The 23,518-nt window shown below is 41.5% G+C and overlaps 1 protein-coding gene across 6 annotated transcripts in view; it reads left to right on the top strand.

Moving 5' to 3' along the window:
• The first annotated feature begins 3,920 nt into the window (after nucleotides 1–3,920).
• The window catches only part of LOC118390636 (ankyrin repeat domain-containing protein 17-like), a 51,485-nt gene continuing 31,887 nt past the window's right edge, over nucleotides 3,921–23,518 (top strand). For 3 of the 6 annotated variants that reach the window (XM_052529378.1, XM_052529377.1, XM_052529379.1), the window contains exons 1-3: nucleotides 3,922–4,391; nucleotides 20,009–20,162; nucleotides 21,966–22,122. In XM_052529378.1, coding sequence (XP_052385338.1) covers nucleotides 4,116–4,391; nucleotides 20,009–20,162; nucleotides 21,966–22,122 — 587 coding nt within the window. In that variant the 5' untranslated portion in view covers nucleotides 3,922–4,115. Of the gene's footprint in view, nucleotides 4,392–20,008; nucleotides 20,163–21,965; nucleotides 22,123–23,518 lie in introns of all 6 variants that reach the window. The other 3 variants (XM_052529381.1, XM_052529380.1, XM_052529376.1) reach the window with 2 other exon arrangements.

Here is a 23,518-nt window from a genome sequence, read left to right as displayed (position 1 = left end):
TCTGGTGATGTAGAGGTTAATCCAGGCCCTGCAGCCCCCAGCACCATTCCCATTCTCCAGGCGCTCTCATTTGTTGACTTCTGTAACCGTAAAAGCATTGGTTTCATGCATGTTAACATCAGAAGCCTCCTCCCGAAGTTTGTTTTATTCACTGCGCCAACCCTGATGTCCTAGTCATGTCTGAATCCTGGCTTAGGAAGGCCACCAAAAATCCTGACATTTCCACCCCCAACTACAACATTTTCTGTTAAGATCGAACTGCCAAAGGGGGTGGAGTTGCAATCTACAGTTCTGTCATGCTATCCAGGTCTGTGCCCAAACAATTCGGGCTTCTACTTTTAAAAATCAACCTTTCCAGAAACAAGTCACTCCATTGCTGCTTGTTATAGACCCCCTCAGCCCCCAGCTAGGTTTAGGTGACCTAAACTGGGACATGTTTAACACCCTGGCCATCCTACAATCTAAGCTAGATGCCCTCAATCTCACACAAATTATCAATGAACCTACCAGGAACAACCCCAAATCCATAAACACGGGCACCCTCATAGATATCATCCTGACCAACCTGCCCTCCAAATACACCTCTGCTCTCTTCAACCAGGATGACCGCAATCACTGCCTGCTTATATTTGTCCTATTTCACACATGTACAAGTGTGTATGAATACTCCTAAACTGGGACATGCTTAACACCCCAGCCATTTTACAATCCACGCGTGATGCCCTCAATCTCACACAAATTATCAATGAACATACCAGGTACAACTCCAAATCTGTAAACACAGGGACCCTCATAGATGTTATCCTAACTAACTAACTTTTAAAAAATTATTGTACTTTTATTTCACTAGGCAAGTCAGTTAAGAACAAATTCTTATTTTCAATGACGGCCTAGGAACAGTGGGTTAACTGCCTGTTCAGGGGCAGAACGACAGATTTGTACCTTGTCAGCTCGGGGGTTTGAACTTGCAACCTTCCGGTTACTAGTCCAAAGCTCTAACCACTAGGCTACCCTGCCGCCCCTAAATACACCTCTGCAGTTTTCAATCAAGATCTCAGCGATCAATTCCTCATTGCCTGCGTCCGTAATGGGTCTGCGGTCAAATGACCACCCCTCATAACTGTCAAACGCTCCCTACAACACTTCAGCGAACAGGCCTTTCTAATTGACCTGGCTGGCGTATCCTGGAAGGATATTGACCTCATCCCGTCAGTAGAGGATGCCTGGTTGCTCTTTAAAAGTGCTTTCCTCACCATCTTAAATAAGCATGCCCCATTCAAAAAATGTAGAACGAAGAACAGATATAGCCCTTGATTCACCCCAGACTTGACTGCCCTTGACCATCACAAAAACATTCTGCACGTTCTGCATTAGCATTGAATAGCCCCTGCGATATGCAACTTTTCAGGGAAGTCAGGAACCAATAGACACAGTCAGTTAGGAGAGCTAAAGCTAGCTTTTTCAGACAGAAATTTCCATCATGTAGCACTAATTCTGAAACGTTTTGGGACATTGTAAAGTCCATGGACAATAAGAACACCTCCTCCCAGCTGCCCACTGCACTGAGGCTAGGAAACACTGTCACCACCGATAAATCTACGATAATCGATCATTTCAATAAGCATTTTTCTACTGCTGGCCATGCTTTCCTCGTGGCTACCCCTACCCCGGCCAACAGCTCCGCAACAACATTCCCAAGCCTCGCTTTTCCTTCACCCAAATCCAGACTGCAGATGTTCTGAAAGACCTGCAAAATCTGGATCCTGACAAATCAGCTGGTCTATACAATCTGGACCCTCCCTTTCTATAATTATCTACCGAAATTGTTGGAACCCGTATTACTCGCCTGTTCAAACTCTCGTATCGTCTGAGATTCCCAAAGATTGGAAAGCTGTCGCGGTCATCCCCCTCTTCAAAGGGGAGAAACTCTAGACCCAAACTGTTATAGACCTATACCCACCCTGCCCTGCGTTTCTAAAATATTTGAAAGCAAAGTGAACAAACAGATCACTGACCATTTCGAATCCCACCGTACCTTCTCCACTATGCAATCTGGTTTCCGAGCTGGTCATGGGTGCACCTCACCTCAAGGTCCTAAAGGAAATCATAGCCGCTGTCGATAAAAGACAGTACTGTGCAGCAGTCTTCATCGACCTGGCCAAGGCTTTCGACTCTGTCAATCACCACATTCTTTGCGGCAGACTCAATAGCCTTGGTTTCTCAAATGACTGCCTCGGCTGGTTCACCAACTACTTCTCAGATAGAGTTCAACATGTCAAATCGGAGGGCCTGTTGTCTGGACCTCTGGCAGTCTCTATGGGGGTGCCACAGGGTTCAATTCTCGGGCTGACTCTTCTCTGTATACATCAATGATGTCGCTCTTGCTGTTGGTGATTTTCTGATCCAACTCTACGCAGACGACACTATTCTGTATACTTCTGGCCTTTCTTTGGACACTGTTAACAAACCTCAAAACATGCTTCAATGCCATACAACTCTCCTTCCGTGGCCTCCAACTGCTTTTAAATGCTAGTAAAATGCTAGTAAAAGTTAAATGCTAGTAAAACTAAATGCATGCTCTTCAACGGATTGCTGCCTTAGAATATGTGGACAACTACAAATATCTAGGTGTCTGGTTAGACTGTAAACTCTCCTTCCAGACTCACATTAAGCATCACCAATCAAAACTTGTATCTAGAATTGGCTTCCTATTTCGCAACAAAGCCTCCTTCACTCATGCTGCCAAACATACCCTCGTAAAACTGACTATCCTACCAATCCTTGACTTTGGCGATGTCATTTACAATCCATACAGGATTTACACATGCTGTACATACACAATAGAAAAATGTTTGTTTGTTTATGTGTAACTCTCTGTTGTTGTTTTTGTTGCACTGCTTTGCTTTATCTTGGCCAGGTCGCAGTTGTAAATGAGAACTTGTTCTCGACTGGCCTAGCTGGTTGAATAAAGGTTAAATAAAAAAAACATGGAAATGCCATGTCCCATATGCCAACCTCATCAGTGGCTTTTGGAAAGGGTTTTAATGGTCTAATAAAAATGGCATGGTTCTGAGAGATTGAGTTGAAATACAGGTGACATTTGTATATTTATGGACAGAGACTGACATGAAAATGGAAAGAAGTGGCCTCTTTACTATTGCATTGTTTATGTACCCCTGAAAAATCTTGGCAAAGATTTAGCTCGAATCCTAAGTTGCTAAATATATTGTTGGACTTATAAATGAATGATATATACCCCATTGATATTTAAAAAATATTATTTATAAATTCCTGATTAGCTTAGTTCAGATGTCATACCCCATCATAACCCAACATATAAGCTTGTTTTACTCCCAATGTTTAAACAATTTAAAAACACTGGACTCAACATGGTATAAACTATTTTGATTTCATGGATGGTCGGTCTTTGCATCCATACCTGTCTATGAGTGTGAAAGTGGTTACATTTATCCAGGCCCACCCCTTAATTAGATTTACGTGTATTTTGGTTCTATGTTGTGAAATTGTTACGATATTACTGCACTGTCGGAGGTAGAAACACAAGCTTTTCTCGCTACACCCGCAATATCTGCTAAACACGCGTATGTGATAATTGCAATTCGATTTGATCCCTCAGCTTTGTACCAAAACGGAAGCGGGGTGTCGTATTGTATCAATTAAGGATTTCTAAATTTGATGAAGCGGCAATACATTATTACTATTTGCAAGGATAGGCGTATCACGGAGGTGCCAATTTTTGTGACAGACGTGCAAGTGTCCAATCATCTTCCAAATATTTCGTTTCAATTTGTTCTCGTAAACCGACCTTGACGTCGCGTGCTTTCCACTGATAAGCATCTATTCTAGCCAACTGCAGCATAAATATGTTGGTATTGTATTTTCTTAACCAATTATGCGCATGGATTCTGAATAGAGGCGGGCTAAGAGCGAACTATAGCGAAGCATGTTAGGTTGTTAGAAAGTTAATGGCTTGAAGGAAAGAGACGGTCTTCTCGCTTCAGGATTTTACTGAAGTATAAACATAATTACTAACAACCTCAAAGAAAGTTTAAGACAGTATTGCGGCTATTAGAATACAAAATACTAAGGAAAGTATGCAGGATGCAGTAGCCGGGACGGCAATGCTGACGGACGGCTTCGAGGACGAGATTGACTCTGTGACTCCGCGCTCCCCTGCGGTAGGAATGGGGGTTGGAGCCACACCAGGAGCCGGACTCGGGGGTTTAGGGATTGGTGTTGGTGGAAAGAAAGTCCGCTTGTTTGGCGAGGCTGGTGGGCCTGCAGCTGACCGGCTTGATTTCCAGCTCGCAGCGGCCGCAGTGCTTTCCTCCGGCCCTGGATCTGCCAGCGACGATGATGAGGTATCTGAGGTAAGCAACTCATGCTAGCTAAAACTAACCCAGGGAAACTGGACAAGATTCACGTTTAGTTAACGTTGCCTAAATCCCGTCTCTTTCGACGATATCATTGAACCCTCATTACTTTCTTATATCAAACAAAAATAATATCAGTCAGATGTTTTGCATTTTTTTTGGCGGATAGTTTTGCAGAGTCTTGTGGCTAACAAGCTAGTAACATGTTCTGCTTATTTGTCATATTATGAGTAGTATTTTTTTGGCGGAGGGCTTAGATTTAGGCCCGACGTAGTGGGAACACACACGGCGCCATCAACTGCTAAAGTTAGCTTGCTTGTGAAATTTAGCTAGGTAGTGAGTGTAGCTAGCTAGTTTAATGTTAACCACACGTTTTGTTAGCCTGTTTTATCGGACAAACCGGTCAGGTGTTTTGAACAGGTAACAAGGTGACGACGCATGTTAATAGTGTCAGATATGGTAACTGCCATTCAATCATGCATTAACTTATTCATTGTCACCCCAGTTGTCTTATTTGGCTCTAACGTTTCTTAACTAGCCAGCTGGCTAGACACATTCGCCCTCAACTTTGAATAGCAAAGCTAATTAGTTACAAGTCCTCTTGAACTTGACATGCAGTTTATGAATTTCTTTATTACTTCGCCAGGGTTGATGGCACACTTTCCAAACATAACACGGTCTGATATGTGATGTTTGTTGAGAAGCATGATGCCGAGCTGTCAGTCAAGATACTTACTGGAGTGGTGATGTAACATAATTCAGCAAGGGTTTAGAAATGCCCCAGTGATCAAATCAAACGTGACATTTCAGAGCGAGCTAGTTCTTTCCTCTACCTATTCTAAAATGACTAATCTCATATGTAGGATAAAGTAATGTTCAAGCAAGACACACTCATACTTTGATTCACACTGGACTGGGAATAAATAGCCAGAATATTTGATTTGTTTACACTTATTTCCCCCTTCTTAACTGTACACTTTGTAAATGTCTGCTCTCAGACTCTGAAGGAGTGCCTGACCAGTTTGAAGAGTGTTGGAATAGGATGATGTGCCTCTACCACCTGGTTCCTCTGTGTTCTCACACTCACCTCAAGGAAATTCAAATATATATTTTTACACAATTGTATTTTTCCTCTATTTGGTATTTAAGTTAGTTGACTTTTGGTCACAAATGTTTGAGAAATACATTTTGAAATCAGCTGTTAATTAAAGGGATCCTAACGATTTTAATTGACTTCACCTATGAAAATAGGTGATGTCAGAACAGTGTAGAGACACGCACATCATTTCTGTCTGCAGGACAAGGGTGTCTGTTGCCTTGCATAGCTCACTTCCTCCCCTTGGGTTGTTGGTATATTGGTTTGAATTTAGGGGTGTAATAGAGGGGGAGGGGTCAGCGGGGTATAGTTACTAGCACTGCCCCAGGTAGACTCACCATTAGTCTGCATTCTTAGATCAGGCAGCCATTTAAAGGCCCTGACTACCACACAAGCTGTTTATTAGGGCTGTGACAATGCAATACTTTTTTCCAGGGCAAAAATGAATACATGAAGCAGTACAAACTCTTAGGTACTTTAAACACCTGCTGCATGTGAAATATTGGTTGCTATAGCTTGGAAAATGAATGTGAATCTGGATGACAAAATAATGCTTGTTTTCAACATCAGGCCTGTTTTCATAAAGAAGTTAAATCCGTATTTTGTTTTAATTGCTACGATACTAACGAGTATCGCGATACTGGTATCGTTCTGCTCCTCATATATATTTTTATTCAAAAGAATGCATTCATACAGTACAGTTGCTTATAGGGTTCCACACAACTCAGAATGTATGTGTGCTATGCTTTTGAGATGTGATGTTCATTCCAGAATGTTCTCAACAGAACAACAGGAAGAGGTATGTCAAACATGCACAACTCCTGGTGGTTGTTGTAAAGTTGGTCATGGTGTTGTCGGCTGCAGGTAGCCTAGTGGTTAGAAGCGCCGGGCCAGTAACAGACAGGTTGCTGGTTTGAATCCTTGAGCCGACTTGGTGAAAAATCTGTCTGAGCAAGGCACTTAACCCTAATTGCTCCTGTAAGTCACTCTGGATAAGTGCGTCTGCTAAATGACTGCAATGTGGGGAGAATCAGCCTTGATTGCTGTAGTCATGTGAATGAGACTTGGTGTGAGCCAGAAGTGTAGGTGTCTACTCCACAATTAAACCAGGCTGGTGAGCCAGAAGTGTAGGGGTCCACTCCACAATGAAAGCCAGGCTGGTGAGCCAGAAGTGTAGGGATCCACTCCACAATGAAAGCCAGGCTGGTGAGCCAGAAGTGTAGGGGTCCACTCCACAATGAAAGCCAGGCTGGTGAGCCAGAAGTGTAGGGGTCCACTCCACAATGAAACCAGGCTGGTGAGCCAGAAGTGTAGGGGTCCACTCCACAATGAAAGCCAGGCTGGTGAGCCAGAAGTGTAGGGGTCCACTCCACAATGAAAGCCAGGCTGGTGAGCCAGAAGTGTAGGGGTCCACTCCACAATGATCCAACTGTCACTTCCTCTTTCAGAGATGGAGCTTGACCCAACTTGACATTGGTATTGATCTGTAGATTTTACCACAGCATGTTTTGTAAGTACAAAGCGGTACAACATTTAGGTAACAGTTAAAATGTTCCAATGTCCAAGAGGGGTCCACTGCGCTGCTAGTGAAGGTTTTACACAAACATGTAGTGGGTTATGCAAATTCTGGCTCATCTCACAGCTGGCTGTGTGCTGGTCATGTTGTTTTATACTTTAATACCGGATCACGTTCTCTTTCACAACGGCATGTTGCGTGAATTAGGTTAGTGATTTGATAATGATTTTAGGTCAAATTCACTATAGACAACATGACACTTTATCAGTAACCCAACCCCATACAGATTTTTATGTCAAAATAATTAATAGTAAGAAAACACAGATGATACAGTGCCACTTTGAGGGCTTCCTTCCCTGTTTGTGTTGGAGTAACGGCAGATTGACTGGGATTATTCAAGGCCCCTTGACCACAGGATGTTTTGGCTTTAATTCCCTGTGAATCTTATTAGGCACACACATTTCCATTGAAGGTTTAAATACTGTAGCAGCTCAGTACTGTGAGTGTGTGTGTGGCTGAGGGTCAGGGGTCGACTATTGGACAGGAGATACTTAATTACCGGTGTCATGTACAACAGAAGTTATTGCTGCCGTAAGTCTTCCCCCTCATTGTTATTTATGTACGTGTTTTTGTGGACTTTGACTTTCAGGTAAAGTCTCGTCACAGTGTACTGTACTAGTTTATCTTTTCTTTGTCGTGAGGTTCACATGGGAGGGGGCAAGTCAGAGATTAGATGGCATAAGTAAGTACCTGGGTAATTGTAGAGCAAAATAATGTGCCAAATACCATGATTGTGTGCAAGTAACCACGTTTCTATCCACTTTTTTTCTGCGAGTAAAGTCGTACGGTACGGAGAGAGAGAATCACGGGCGCTGTGATGGAAACAGGAGGTTTCGCTACAATTTTATAAATGCTGTTCGTTTGACACGGTGGGATGTTTTTGTGTCAGTAAAATTATTGCAGGAATGGCGGTTGAAACGCCCTCATGCGCAAATGTTTTATATAATAACCATCATATCAAAATAAACTTGGAGTCACACGATAATGTGGTGTGTGGTTCTTCCACTACGACTTGGGGAAACCATGCAGTTTTATAGGCTAATGATGAACTTCACAGGATGGTCAAAGTACACTGTGATGAGCTTGGTGCTCCTTTCTAATAAATATTGAGGGTCTTATTCTGGTGACATGATGATAGATGCTTGACTGCCCTTAGTGAGAATATATTCTTAAATATTGTAACTAACAATCTTAGTTTACAAGATTAGGAATGAAAAGTCAGTTTAGTGGTGGAATGTCATTTTAATTTTCCTCATTGTGCTCCAGCTGAGAGGTCTCAGAAGTGCAGGACATTTTGGCAGAAGTGGGATTTGACCAAAGAAACTAGCTAGTTTGTAGGGAGCAATGATGTCATGTTTCATGACAATTATTAATGATCTTCACATAATCTGTTTTAATAAAGCATTCTATGATTTAGTTTCCGCCCTCACCAGCATTACCCGCCTAAGTGTAATGTAGGACGTAAGATCATTTACAGGCTCCATCTCTTTCTCCGCCCTGCATCAGGGTCTGTCTCACACACACACGTACGTAGACCGATGCGTGGATGAGGTAATCAGTTACTTGTTTATGTGGCCTCTTGGTCAGACACACCCTGAGATGTACGCACAAATAAAATTGTATTTGTCACATGCTTCGTAAACAACAGGTCTAGACTAACAGTGAAATGTAATTTTCCAACAATGCAGACGTAAAGATGTATACAGTGGGGAGAACAAGTAGTTGATACACTGCAGATTTTACAGGGGTTCCTACTTACAAAGCATGTAGAGGTCTGTATCATAGGTACACTTCAACTGTGAGAGACGGAATCTAAAACAAAAATCCAGAAAATCACATTGTATGATTTTTAAGTAATTAATTTGCATTTTATTGCATGACATGTGGTCATGTGGTCTGATGAGTCAATAAATAGTAAAATAAAATAACGTGTGTGTGTATATATATATGTATATCCAGGGACTACAGAGTCGGTGCAGGGGTACGAGGTAATTGAGGTAGATATGTACATGCACAGCGTTCGGAAAGTATTCAGACCCCCTTTTCCATATTTTGTTATGTTACAGCCTTATTCTAAAACGGATTGAATATATTTTTTTTATAATCAATCTACACACAAACCCATAATGACAAAGCAAAAACAGGTTTAGAAATGTTTGCAAATGTATTAAAAATAAAAAAAACATACCTTTTTATTTACACAAGTATTCAGACTCTTTGCTATGAGACTGAAAATTGAGCTCAGGTGCTTTCTGTTTCCATTTATCATCCTTGATGTTTCTACAACTTGATTGGAGTCCACCTGTGGCAAATTCAATTGATTGGACATTATTTGGAAAGGCACACAACTGTCTATATAAGGTCCCACAGTTGACAGTGCATGTCAGAGCAAAAACCAAGCCATGAGGTCGAAGGAATTGTCCATAGAGCTCTAAGACAGGATTGTGTCTGCACAGATCTGGGGAAGGGTACCGCAGTATAGAAGGTCCCCAAGAACACACTGGCCTCCATCATTCTTAAATGGAAGCTATTTGGAACCTCGAAGACTCTTCCTAGAGCTGGCCGCCTGTCCAAACAGAGCAATCGGGGGAGAAGGGCCTTGGTCAGGGAGATGACAGATCACTCTGACAGAGATCCAGAGTTCCTCTGTGGAGATGGCAGAACCTTCCAGAAAGACAACCATCTCTGCAGCACTCCACCAATCAGGCCTTTATGGTAGAGTGGCCAGACGAAGCCACTTCTCAGTAAAAGGCACATGACAGCCCTCTTGGAGTTTGCCAAAAGGTACCCAAATGACTCTTGACCATGAGAAACAAGATTCTCTGGTGTGATGAAACCAAGATTGAACTCTTTGGCCTGAATGCCAAGTGTAACGTCTGGAGGAAACCTGGCACCATCCCTACGGTGAAACATGGTTATTGCAGCATTATGCTGTGGGGATGTTTTTCAGCGGCAGGGACTGGGAGACTAGTCAGGATCAAGGGAAAGATGAACAGAGCAAAGTACAGAAATCCTTGATTAAAAACTTGCTCCACAGCACTCAGGACACCTGACTGGGGTGAAGGATCACCTTCCAACAGGACAATGACCCTAAACACACAGCCAAGACAATGCAGGAGTGTCTTCTGGCCAAGTCTCTGAATGTCCCTGAGTGGTCCAGCAAGAACCTGGACTTGAACCCAATCGAACATTTCTGGAGTGACCTGAAAATAGCTGTGCAGCAACGCTCCCCATCCAACCTGACCGAGCTTGAGAGGATCTGCAGAGAAGAATGTGGAAACTCCCCAAATACAGTTGTCAAGCTTGTAGCATCATACCCAAGAAGATTTGAGGCTGTAATCGCTGCCAAAGGTGCTTCAACAAAGTACTCTGTTTATTTATTTATTGGGGAAGTGGGGTAGATCACCTTTAATAGCACAGATTGTATCTTCCATCAATGCAATTGTCTGTAATATTTACAATCTGTATATGTAAATATATACAGTACCAGTGAAGTTTGGACACACCTACTCATTCCATGGTTTTGTTAGGGTTCATTCCTTACGTCCTTCCTTGTCAATCATTGGTGAAATTAGCATTATGACAATCTTTAATTCAAACTTTTTTATTAATGCAATTGCAGACAGAAGTTGACAAACAGGAACATGGCACGCATGTTTCTGACCTAAGTTCTGCCTCAAACAAAAGGTCTCAGTTGTTTTATTAAACTGAAGTCCCGCCTTAGTGATGTCACTGACTACGTCGTTACCTTTTTACTCCTGAGACTCAAAACTCTGCAGCCATAGCTTTACAAACCATTTCAGTGTTGTAAAAGCTAGGCAATAAATGTCCCCTCCCCAAAGTTGATGTATTGTGGAATGTCTGAGTTGTCTCTTATCTCACACACTCCCCTTGAGAGAGAGAGAGAGAGATCTTATAACATAAGCATAATCAAACATTTGTACAGCCCCAATCTTGAACCCTGACAGTTTCTTTATTTGTTACTATTTTTACATTGTAGAATGATACTGAATACATCAAAACGATGAAATAACACATGAAATCATGTAGTAAGCTATAAAGTGTGAAACAAATCAAAATAATATTTTGAGATTTGTGTAAGTAGCCACCCTTTGCTTTGACAACTTCACACTCATGGCATTCTCTCAACCAGCTTCATGAGGTAGTCACCTGGAAAGCATTTCACATAACCTTGTTAAAAGTTTGTGGAATTTAATTATTCTTTAATGCGTTTGAGCCAATCAGTTGTGTTGTGACAAGGTAGGGGTAGTATACAGAATATAGCCCTATTTGGTAAAATACCAAGTCCATATTATGGTAAGAACAGCTCAAATAAGCAAAGAGAAATGACAGTCCATCATTGACTGACCTTCATGTCTTAAAGTAATCTGACTCAGTTACACCATCAAGTGCAGTTGCAAAAACCATCAAGCGCATTGATGAAACTGGCTCTCGAAGGACCACCACAGGAAAGGAAGACCCAGAGTGAACTATGCTGCAGAGGATACTTTCATTAGTTAACTGCACCTCAGATTGCAGCCCAAATAAATGCTTCACAGAGTTAAAGTAACACACATCTCAAAATTAACTGTTCAGAGACTGTGTGAAATCAGGCCTTCATGGTCAAATTGCTGCAAAGAAACCACTACTAAAGGACACCAATAATAAGAAGAGACTTGCTTGGCCCAAGAAACATGAGCCATGGACATTAGACCAGTGAAAATCTGTCCTTTGGTCTGATGAGTCCAAATGTGAGATTTTTGTTTCCAACCGCCCTGTCTTTGTGAGACGCAGAGTAGGTGAACGGATGATCTCACCATGTGTGGTTCCCACCGTGAAGCATGGAGGAAGTGGTGTGGGGGTGCTTTGCTGTTGACACTGTCTATGATTTATTTAGAATTCAAGGGACACTTAACCAGCATAGCTACCACAGCATTCTGCAGCGATATGCCATCCCATCTGGGTTGGGCTTAGTTCCACTATCTTTTGTTTTTCAACAGGTCAATGACCCAACACACTTCCAGTTGTGTAAGGGCTATTTGAAGGAGAGTGCTGCATCAGATGACCTGGCTTCCACAATCACTCGACCTCAACCCAATTGAGATGGTTTGGGATGAGTTGGACCGCAGAGTGAAGGAAAAGCAGCAAATGAGTGCTCAGCATATGTGGGAACTCCTTCAAGACTGTTGGAAAAGCGTTCCTCGTGAAGCTGGTTGAGAGAATTCCAACTGTGCAAAACTGTTATCAATGCCAAGGGTGGCTACTTTGAAAAATATATATGTAAATGTGAATACTTTTGTTAATGTGATATTTCAGTTTTTAATACATTTGATACATGTAATACCTTTGTCTTTATGGGGTGTTGTGTGTAGATTGGGGGGAAAGAAGGGAATTTATCCATTTTAGAATAAGGCTGTAACTTAACAAAATGGGTAAAAAAAGTCAGAGGGTCTGAATACTTTCCGAATGCACTGTAGGTCGGGGTAAAAGACACACCCCCGAGATGACAGACGCTCCCCTCAACTGGAGCACAGAGCACAACATTCCCAGCCATTCCGCACCCTCGGCACAGAGAAATACCCCGGGTATGGTTTCAATTACATTCACCGCAGTCTTTCTTTTTTTTCTCTCTCTCTCTCAAAGAAAAATGAAAACAGAGTTGCTGACCACACCCTCCTCCTCCGACTCAGTTCAGGTCATCGGGTCAGTTCTTTTGGGACAGCCTCAGGTCCATTTGCGCCGGTGACGCTTGCTGATATCGGGCAGCTATAGAGTTGTTATTCATCCAGTCTGTAAAGAACATTGTAGGATATTGTACGGTTGGGTACGTCCGTGTTAGTAAACAGATTTACTTCAAGTACGGCTTTTAGTCTACTGTTATTCCCGGGATCCAACACACCGCTCTGACCCTGGATAGTGACCGAAGGTGATGGCTGGAATTTATTGGCACACTCTGGTGCTCTTCTGCCCTGAAGACCCTCACATGGTTGGATAGCTTGTTCAGTGTCCTGTCCAGTGCAGGAAGTCCTTCCCTGTGGGCCTTAAGGCAGGTGTATGGAGGTCACAGAGAGAGTAGGGGAAACGTGCTGATCAGCTCATCTTGGCGCTTAATGTAATTCAACCAAGGCTCAGGGCCTAAGCACTGTTCAGCTCTGTCTCCAGGCAACATGTTAGAGGGGATGGAGCTTAGGGATTACAAAAAAAACTTTGTCACTGGTGCCCTCGTGCCAATTACTAGGCTATACCTGCATGTGTTGTCACAAAATGGTCCTGCCCATGCCTCTGTCAGAATATGCAAAAGAAAATGTCATCGTTTGACCAGTGTACAAAACATTAGGAACACCTTCCTACTATTGCGTTGCACCCCTCCCTTTTGCCCTCAGAGCAGCCTCAATTCGTTGCCATGGACTCCACATGGTGTTGAAAGCATTCCACAGGAATGCTGTCCCTCGTTGAGTCCAATGCTTCCCACAGTTGTCCAAGTTTTCTGGATATCTTTTGGGTGTTGGACAAATCAAATCATTCTTCATACACACAAAATGTTGCGTGTGGAAAAACCCAGCAGCTTTGCAGTTCTTGACCAAAACTGGTGCACCTGTCACCTGCTACCAAACCCCGTTCAAAGGCAAATTTTTTGTCTTTCCCATTCAGCCTCTGAATTGCACACATACACAAACCATGGCTCAATGGTCTCGAGGCTTAAAAATCCTTATTTAACCTGTCTCCTCATCTACACGGACTTTGAAGCGAATTTAACAAGTGACTTCCAGAAAGGATTGTAGCTTTCACCTGGATAGTAAATAGGCATGACTGGAACCACACTTGCGGAAACCATCCGTTCACCTACTCTGCGTCTCACAAAGACACAGCTGTTGGAAACAAAAATCTCTCATTTGGACTCATTAGACCAAAGGACAGATTTCCACCAGTCTAATGTCCATTGCTCATGTTTCTTTGCCCAAGCAAGTCTCTTCTTATTTGTGTCCTTTAGTAGTGGTTTCTTTGCAGCAATTTGACCATGAAGGTCTGATTTCATGCAGTCTCTTCTGAACAGTTGATGTTGAGATATGTCTGTTACTTGAACTCTCTTATGCATTTACTTGGACTGCAATCTGAGGTGCAGTTAACTAATGAACTTATCCTCTGCAGCAGAGGTAACTCTGGGTCTTCCTTTCCTGTGGCGGTCCTCATGAGAGCCAGTTTCATCATAGCGCTTGATGGTTTTTGCAACTGCACTTGAAGAAACTTTTAAAAGTTCTTGACATTATCCAGATTGACTGACCTTCATGTCTTAAGGTAATGGACTGTCACAACCTTGTCACAACACAACTGATTAGCTCAAACACATTAAGAAGGCAAGAAATTCCACAAATTAACTTTTAACAAGGCACACGTTAATTGAAATACATTCCAGGTGACTGCCTCATGAAGCTGGTTGAGAGAATGCCAAGGGTGTGCGACGCTGTCAAGGCAAAGGGTGGTTACTTTGACGAATCTAAAATATTTAATTTGTTTGAACACTTTTTGGTTTCTACATTATTCCGTGTGTATTTCATAGTTTTGATGTCTTCAATATTATTTGACATTGTAGACCATTAATAAAAACAGCAAGAACCTCTTGAATGAGTAGGTATGTCCAAAATTTTGGCTTGTACTGTATGTACAGTGGCCTGTGAAGGTATTTTCCCCCTTGGCATGTTTCCTATTTCATTGCCTTACAGCCTGGAATAAAAATTGATTTTTGAGGGGGTTGTATCATTTGATTTACCCAACATGCCTACCACGTTGAAGATGAAAAATTAATTTTTATTGTGAAACAAACAAGAAATGATACTTAACTTGAGCGTTCATAACTATTCAGCAATTGCAGCTGCAAGTCTCTTGGGGTATGCCTCTCTAAGCTTGGCACATGTAGCCACTGGGATTTTTGCCCGTTCTTCAAGGCAAAACTGCTCCAGCTCCTTCAAGTTGGATGGGTTCCGCTGGTGTAGAGCAGTCTTTAGGTCATACCACAGATTCTCAATTGGATTGTGGTCTGGACTTTGACTTGGCCATTCCAAGAGATTTAAACGTTTCCCTTAAACCACCCGAGTGTTGCTTTAGCAGTAAACTCAGGTTCATTATCCTGCTGGAAGGTGAACCTACGTCCAAGTCTCAAATCTTTTGAAGACTGAAACAGTTTTTCCTCAAGAATTTCCCTGTATTTAGCACTATCCACCATCCCTTCAATTCTGACCAGTTTCCCAGTCCCTGCTGATGAAAAACATCCCCACAGCATGATGCTGCCACCACCTTCCTTCACTGTCGGGATGGTTTTCTTTGGGGGACGAAAGGTGTTAGTTTTCCGCCAGACATGGCGTTTTCCTTGATGGCCAAAAAGCTCAATTTTAGTCTCCTCTAACCAGAGTACCTTCTTCCATATGTTTGGGGGGTCTCCCAAATGCCTTTGGGCTAAAACCAAATGTGTTTGCTTATTTTTATTTCTTTAAGCAATGGCTTATTTCTGGGCACTCTTCCGTAAAGCCCAGCTCTGTGGAGTGTCCAGCTTAAAGTGGTCCTATGGACAGGTACTCCGATCTATGCTGTGGAGCATTGCAGCTCCTTCAGGGTTATCTTTGGTCTCTTTGTTGCCTCTCTGATTAAGGCTTTCCTTGCCTGGTCTGTGAGTTTGGTGGGTGGACCTCTCTTGGCAGGTTTGTTGTGGTGTGCCATATTCTTTCAATTTTTTTAAATAATGGATTTAATGGTGCTCTGGGATATTCAAAGTTTCTGATATTTTTATAATCCAACCGTTATCTGTACTTCTCCACAACTTTGTCCCTGACCTGTTTGGAGAGCTCCTTGGTCTTCATGGTGTCGCTTGCTTGGTGGTGCCCCTTGCTTAGTGATGTTGGAGATTCTGGGGCCTTTCAGAGCAGGTGTGTACAGTTAAAGTCGGAAGTTTACATACACCTTAGCCAAATACATTTAAACTCAGTTTTTCACAATTCCTGACATTTAATCCTAGTAATAATTCCCTGTTTTAGGTCAGTTAGGATCACCACTTTATTTTAAGAATGTGAAATGTCAGAATAATATTCTGAATTTATTTCAGCTTTTCTTTCATCACATTCCCAGTGGGTCAGAAGTTTACATACACTCAATTAGTATTTGGTAGCATTGCCTTTAAATTGTTTAACTTGGGTTAACCGTTTCGGGATAGGCTTCCCACAATAAGTTGGGTGAATTTTGGCCCATTCCTCCTGACAGAGCTGGTGTAACTGAGTCAGGTTTGTAGGCCTCCTTGCTCGCACAAGCTTTTTCAGTAATGCCCACAAATGTTCTATAGGATTGAGGTCAGGGCTTTGTGATGGCCACTCCAATACCTTGACTTTGTTGTCCTTAGGCCATTTTGCCACAACTTTGGAAGTATGCTTGGGGTCATTGTCCATTTGCGACCAAGCTTTAACTTCCTGACTGATAATGCCATCTATTTTGTGAAGTGCACCAGCCTCTCCTGCAGCAAAGCATCCCCACAACATGATGCTGCCACTCCCGTGCTTCACGGTTGGGATGGTGTTCTTCGGGCTTGCAACTGCCCTTTTCCCCTCCAAACACAATGATGGTCATTATGGCCAAACAGTTCTATTTTTGTTTCATCAGACTAGAGAACATTTCTCCAAAAAGTCGATCTTTGTCCCCATGTACACTTGCAAACCGTAGTCTGGCTTTTTTATGGCAGTTTTGGAGCAGTGGCTTCCTTGCTGAGCGGCCTTTCAGGTAATGTCGATTATAGGACTTGTTTTACTGTGGATGTAGATACTTTTGTACCTGTTTCCTCCAGCATTTTCACACAGTGTTTTGCTGTTGTTCTGGGATTGATTTGCACTTTTCTCAAATACGTTCATCTCGAGGAGACAGAAAGCATCTGCTTCCTGAGCGGTAATGACGTTGTCCCATGGTGTTAATACTTGCGTACTATTGTTTGTACAGATGATCATGATACCTTCAGGTGTTTGGAAATTGCTCCCAAGGATGAACCGGACTTGTCGGTCTGCAATTTTCCCAATTTTCTTGGCTGATTTCTTTTGATTTTCACATGATGTCAAGCAAAGAGGCACTGAGTTTGAAGGTAGGCCTTGAAATTCGAGGTCGACCAATTAATCGGAATGGCAGATTAATTAGGGCCGATTTCAAGTTTTCGTAACAATCGGAAATCGGTATTTTTGGGCGACGATTTCCGATTTATTATTATTATTTTTAAATGTATACCTTTTTATTTAACTAGGCAAGTCATTTAAGAACACATTCTTATTTTCATTGACTGCCTAGGAACTGTGGGTTAATAACTGCCTTGTTCAGAGGCAGAACGACAGATTTTTACCTTGTCAGCTCAGGGGTTCCAATCTTGCAACCGCACAGTTAGACTAGTTAACGCTCTAACCATCACTCCACGAGTAGCCTGCCTGTTACGCAAATGTCGTAGAAGCCAAGGTAAATTGCTAGCTAGCATTAAACTTATCTTATAAAAAAACAATCACTAATTATCACTAGTTATAACTACTGATCCAGTTTAGCAGACGATATTAACCAGGTGAAATTGTAATTTCTCTTGCGTTCATTGCACGCAGAGTCAGGGTATATGCAACAGTTTGGGCAGCCTGGCTCATTGCGAACTAATTTGCGAGAATTTTATGTAATTATGACAACATTGAAGGTTGTGCAACGTAACAAGAATATTTAGACTTAGATAAAATACCGAACAGTTCCGTATTTCACTGAAATTATAACCGTTTTGTTTTCGAAATGATAGTTTCCGGATTCGACCATATTAATGACCAAAAGCTTGTATTTCTCTGTGTTATGTTATAATTAAGTCTGATTTGATAGAGCAGTCTGACTGAGCAGCAGCAGGCCCGTAATCATTCATTCGAACAGCACTTTCAGTGCGTTTTGCCAGCAGCTGTTCGCAAGCACAGCGCTGTTTGACTTCAAGCCTATCAGCCTAATGGCTGGTGTAACCAATGTGAAATGGCTAGCTAGTTAGATTTGGAGTAGTTATTCCCCTTGCGATGGGAGCGATGGGTAACGATACTTAGTGTGACTGTCGATGTGTTCCTGGTTCGAGCCCGGGTAGGGGCAAGGAGGGGAACGGAAGCTATACTGTTACACTGGCAATACTATAGTGCCTATAAGAACATAGTAATAGTCAAAGGTATATGAAATACAAATGGTATAGAGATAAATAGTCTTATAAATACTATATTAACTACAACCTAAAACTTCTTACCTGGGAATATTGAAGTCTCATGTTAAAAGGAACCACCAACTTTCATATGTTCTCATGTTCTGAGCAAGGAACTCAAACGTTAGCTTTTTTACATGGCACATATTACTTTTTTCTCCAACACTTTGTCTTTGCATTATTTAAACCAAATCGAACATGTTTCATTATTTATTTGAGGCTAAGTTGATTTTATTGATGTTTTATATTAAGTTAAAATAAGTGTTAATTCATTATTGTTGTAATTGTCATTATTACACATTTTTAAAAAATCATACAATTTAATCGTTTTTTGGTCCTCCAATAATCGGTATCGGTATCTGCGTTTAAAAAAAATCATTATCGGTATCTGCATTGAAAAAAATCATAATCGGTATCTGCATTGAAAAAAATCATAATCGGTCGACCTCTACTTGAAATACATCCACAGGTACACCTCCAATTGACTCAAATTATGACAAGTAGTCTTTCAGAAGCATCTAAAGCCATGACATAATTTTCTGACATTTTCCAAGCTGTTTAAAGGCACAGTCAACTTAGTGTATTTTTAACTTTTGACCCACTGGAATTGTGATACAAGTGAAATAATCTGTAAACAATTGTTGGAAAAATGACTTGTCAGGCACACAGTAGATGTTCTAACCGACTTGCCAAAACTAGTTTGTTAACAAGACATTTGTGGAGTGGTTGAAAAACGAGTTTTAATGACTCCAACGTAAGTGTATGTAAACTTCAACTGTGTGTGTGTGTGTGTGTGTGTATATATGAGATCATATGACACTTCGATTGCACACACATTATTTAACTAATTATGTCTTCTGAAGGTAATTGGTTGCACCTGATCTCATTTAGGGGCCTCATAGTAAAGGGGGTGAATACATATGCACACCACTTTTCTGTATTTTTTTGTTGAACTTTTGAAACAGGTCTTTTTTCTTCAGTTCACTTCACCAATTTGGGCTATTTTGTGTATGTCCGTTACATGAATTACAAATGCATATCTATTTAAATTACAGGTTGTAATGCAACAAAAATATGAACAACGCCATGGAGGATGAACACTTGCAAGGCACTGTATATCCATAAAAAATTATACTGATTCTTGATTTCGACTGGCTGAGAAAAGCTGCCTTCACTTTCATTACTATGCGACAGCTGGCGATCGAATTTGAATATTGAAACAATGTTGCAAATGTCGGAGAAAGACAGCAAGGTTTATTCAAATCTCTGCTGTTAAACTATATGTTAGTCTAAAAGAAATGTGAGAACGTCTAGATGCCTTTTTGATAGTGGAGATGAAGTTTATAAATTGCCTGGCTGGGCTGATGAGACGGTGGATAGCGCAGTCAGATGGAACAGAGTAAATAGGCTTTTTTTAAAGTCACATTTAGCCGGTGGTAACTTGTGGAATAGGCACCGGCTGTAATGTGGTTTTAACCAATCAGCATTCGGGATTAGACCCATTTGTTTTATAAAGCACTGTATAATAGGAACCACTATTGTTCTCATAAGCTGATATGTATAAAAAAATATATATTTAAAAAAAACACTGTTTAAAAAAAAATATATATATATTACAATGACTCCTTAAGGCGATGGGTTTCTCCCAGCAACTATCTTGAGCAAAATAAACATCAGCATGCTTCCGAACATTCTCTCATCTTTCTCCTTGTTTCTAGGTGGAGTCCTTCATATTAGACCAGGAAGACCTGGACAACCCCATGCTAAAGACTGCATCGGAGCTGCTCCTGTCCAGCGCTGCCGACGGCGCTGATCTCAGAACAGTGGACCCGGAAACACAAGCCAGATTGGAGGCTCTGTTGGAAGCAGCCGGTACGTATCGTAGTGGTGTGAACCCTTCACCGGTTACTTTATTTTCATTTATTTATTTTGAATGCACCTGTTTTTGATCACTTTACGAATTACGAAGATGTTACATGCTAAGGCTGCTTCAGTACTGTTCTCTTTATCAAATAGGACTGCTGCTCTTTTGGGACTTTGAAACCTGCTTGAAACTCCGCCCAATTTAGTATCAATGCTTAATTAAGGCCTACAATTTAGTTTGTACTTACATACTTTCTGACGTCGTCAGGCCTGTCTGGTGTTTCTGTTCCTACCACTGTGTTGGGACATGACCTCGTAGGTGTGTAGATGGCACATTGCCAGGGAGAAATACCTGCATAACAAACGCAAGTGCTCTAAATAGATGTTCAAATCCCTGCTGCACTACAAATCAAATGTATTTCTAAAGCCCTTCGTACATCAGCTGATATCTCAAAGTGCTGTACAGAAACCCTCAGCCTAAAACCCCAAACAGCAAGCAATGCAGGCGTAGAAGCACTACAGCCTGCGTTTACCCTGCTTTCCATGTGGTTGTGTTTTGGTTTCTGTCGTCCACCTACTTCCCATGTTGGATTGTCTATGGGGGTGGGATAACACTGATCAATTACAGTGATCAGTAAATTTGACTGCAGGGTGCTCACAGGCTAAGTGTTGCAAGGCAATTATCAAACCGGCTACAACTCTCGCTCAGGCCTCTGTTGAGCTGAGCTGAACCAGCCCGTCAAAGCACTTAGCCTTGGTCTGTATAGTTAGTGCCTCACTGCTGCCTCTTTAGAGAAACTAAAAAGCTTTCTGAAACAATGAAAGAAGTCTTTGCGTCTAATTTGATGTGCATTAACCTGTGGGATGGATGTTGTGGTGTGCATCATAATATATAATATAATAATATATGCCATTTAGCAGACGCTTTTATCCAAAGCGACTTACAGTCATGTGTGCATACATTCTACGTATGGGTGGTCCCGGGAATCGAACCCACTACCCTGGCGTTACAAGCGCCATGCTCTACCAACTGTGCTACAGAAGGACCACATCAGGAAGACATGCAGCATGTTAGACAGGTCCCAGCCAGTCAGTGTGTGGGGAGTTGGTACAGGCTAGCGCAGCACATGAGATGGTAGGTAGCTAGGCTCGCGGGGGCACCACGGGAAAGATTAACATGAGCAATGGATTTCGATAGAGCAGCAACAGCTTCCGTCATGACTCAACCTTTAGTACACTGCTTCTGTGCATGTCTGCCTCCATCTATCGTTGTCTGTGTGTAACTGTGCATGTCTGCCTCCCATCTATCGTCGTCTGTAACTGTGTGCATGTCGGCCTCCCATCTATCGTTGTCTGTGTGCAACTGTGTGCATGTCTGCCTCCCATCTATCGTTGTCTGTGTGCAACTGTGTGCATGTCGGCCTCCCATCTATCGTTGTCTGCGTGTAATTGTGTGTGTGCACATTTTAACATCTGTGTAACCAATCATGTGGCGCATGCAGTGGTTTTTGCATACCGCAACTAATATCGGACTCTGTTGCTTCTGTTCTTAAGCTTCAATGTTGGCTGATCATCAGATTCTCTTCCATTAATTGTTAATATGCCCACTTACTCAGTCATGTGATTAGCCCCCCCCCCCTTGATATGTTTCCTCAACACTGTGTTCACAACTTGATAATACAGACAATGTTTGTTCTCTTTACACCTTGTTGCATAGTTTTAATTGTGTGTGTGTGTGTGTGTTGGTGTGTATGCTACTGTGTGTATGCTGCTGTGTGTGTGTGTGTGTGCCTGACCCTGGGTCCTCTGAAGGTATTGGTAAACTGTCCACCACCGATGGAAAAGCCTTCGCAGATCCAGAGGTGCTTCGTCGCTTGACGTCGTCCGTGAGCTGTGCGTTGGACGAGGCCGCCGCCGCTCTCACGCGCATGAGGGCCGAAAACACACTCAACGCCAGCCAGGCGGACAAGTATGTATCTCCTCTGCGCTAAAGTCTAAATATTAAGACATATATTAAAGTCTAAATATTAAGACATATATTAAAGTCTAAATATTAAGACATATATTAAAGTCTAAATATTAAGACATATATTAAAGTCTAAATATTAAGACATATATTAAAGTCTAAATATTAAGACATATATTAAAGTCTAAATATTAAGACATATATTAAAGTCTAAATATTAAGACATATATTAAGGTCTAAATATTAAGACATATATTAAAGTCTAAATATTAAGACATATATTAAAGTCTAAATATTAAGACATATATTAAAGTCTAAATATTAAGACATATATTAAAGTCTAAATATTAAGACATATATTAAAGTCTAAATATTAAGACATATATTAAAGTCTAAATATTAAGACATATATTAAAGTCTAAATATTAAGACATATATTAAAGTCTAAATATTAAGACATATATTAAAGTCTAAATATTAAGACATATATTAAAGTCTAAATATTAAGACATATATTAAAGTCTAAATATTAAGACATATATTAAAGTCTAAATATTAAGACATATATTAAAGTCTAAATATTAAGACATATATTAAAGTCTAAATATTAAGACATATATTAAAGTCTAAATATTAAGTGCACTACACCATATTCAGGGATCCTCCCTCACACCAGTCTGGTCTAGGCCGTATGTTTCCTTTCGACATGTTGTGCTTTCTTCAAGTCCGCGTGAACATCTGACAATTCCTTAGGTGAGAATTTTTAAAAAGGGGGAACAAAATCTATAGTCCTATAATTTAGTGTTAAATAACACTATTGTGAGAACAATATTTTTGTGAACCAAATGTTTAATTTTGTCGTTTTAATAATGTTGGTAGCAACGCGTGAAAAAAAAAAAAAGTTGTGTCAATCTGTTGCAGTTCAAGTCGACTACAAAACCCGGAATGCAATGGTCTCGCCGGGCTAGCTTGGTAGCTAGTTAGCAAACATAACTACACAATAATAGCAAAGTCAGCATGTGAAGTCAGCATGTGAAGTCAGCATGTGAAGTCAGCATGTGAAGTCAGCATGTGAAGTCAGCATGTGAGGTCAGCATGTGAGGTCAGCATGTGAGGTCAGCATGTGAGGTCAGCATGTGAGGTCAGCATGTGAGGTCAGCATGTGAGGTCAGCATGTGAGGTCAGCATGTGAGGTCAGCATGTGAGGTCAGCATGTGAGGTCAGCATGTGAGGTCAGCATGTGAGGTCAGCATGTGAGGTCAGCATGTGAGGTCAGCATGTGAGGTCAGCATGTGAGGTCAGCATGTGAGGTCAGCTGTGAGGTCAGTGAGGTCAGCATGTGAGGTCAGCATGTGAGGTCAGCATGTGAGGTCAGCATGTGAGGTCAGCATGTGAGGTC

Source organism: Oncorhynchus keta, chromosome 11 (assembly GCF_023373465.1).
Source record: "Oncorhynchus keta strain PuntledgeMale-10-30-2019 chromosome 11, Oket_V2, whole genome shotgun sequence".
Lineage (NCBI taxonomy): Eukaryota > Metazoa > Chordata > Actinopteri > Salmoniformes > Salmonidae > Oncorhynchus > Oncorhynchus keta.
The sequence above is the reverse complement of the archived record's forward strand: the minus strand, read 5'-3'. Positions and strand labels throughout refer to the sequence as shown.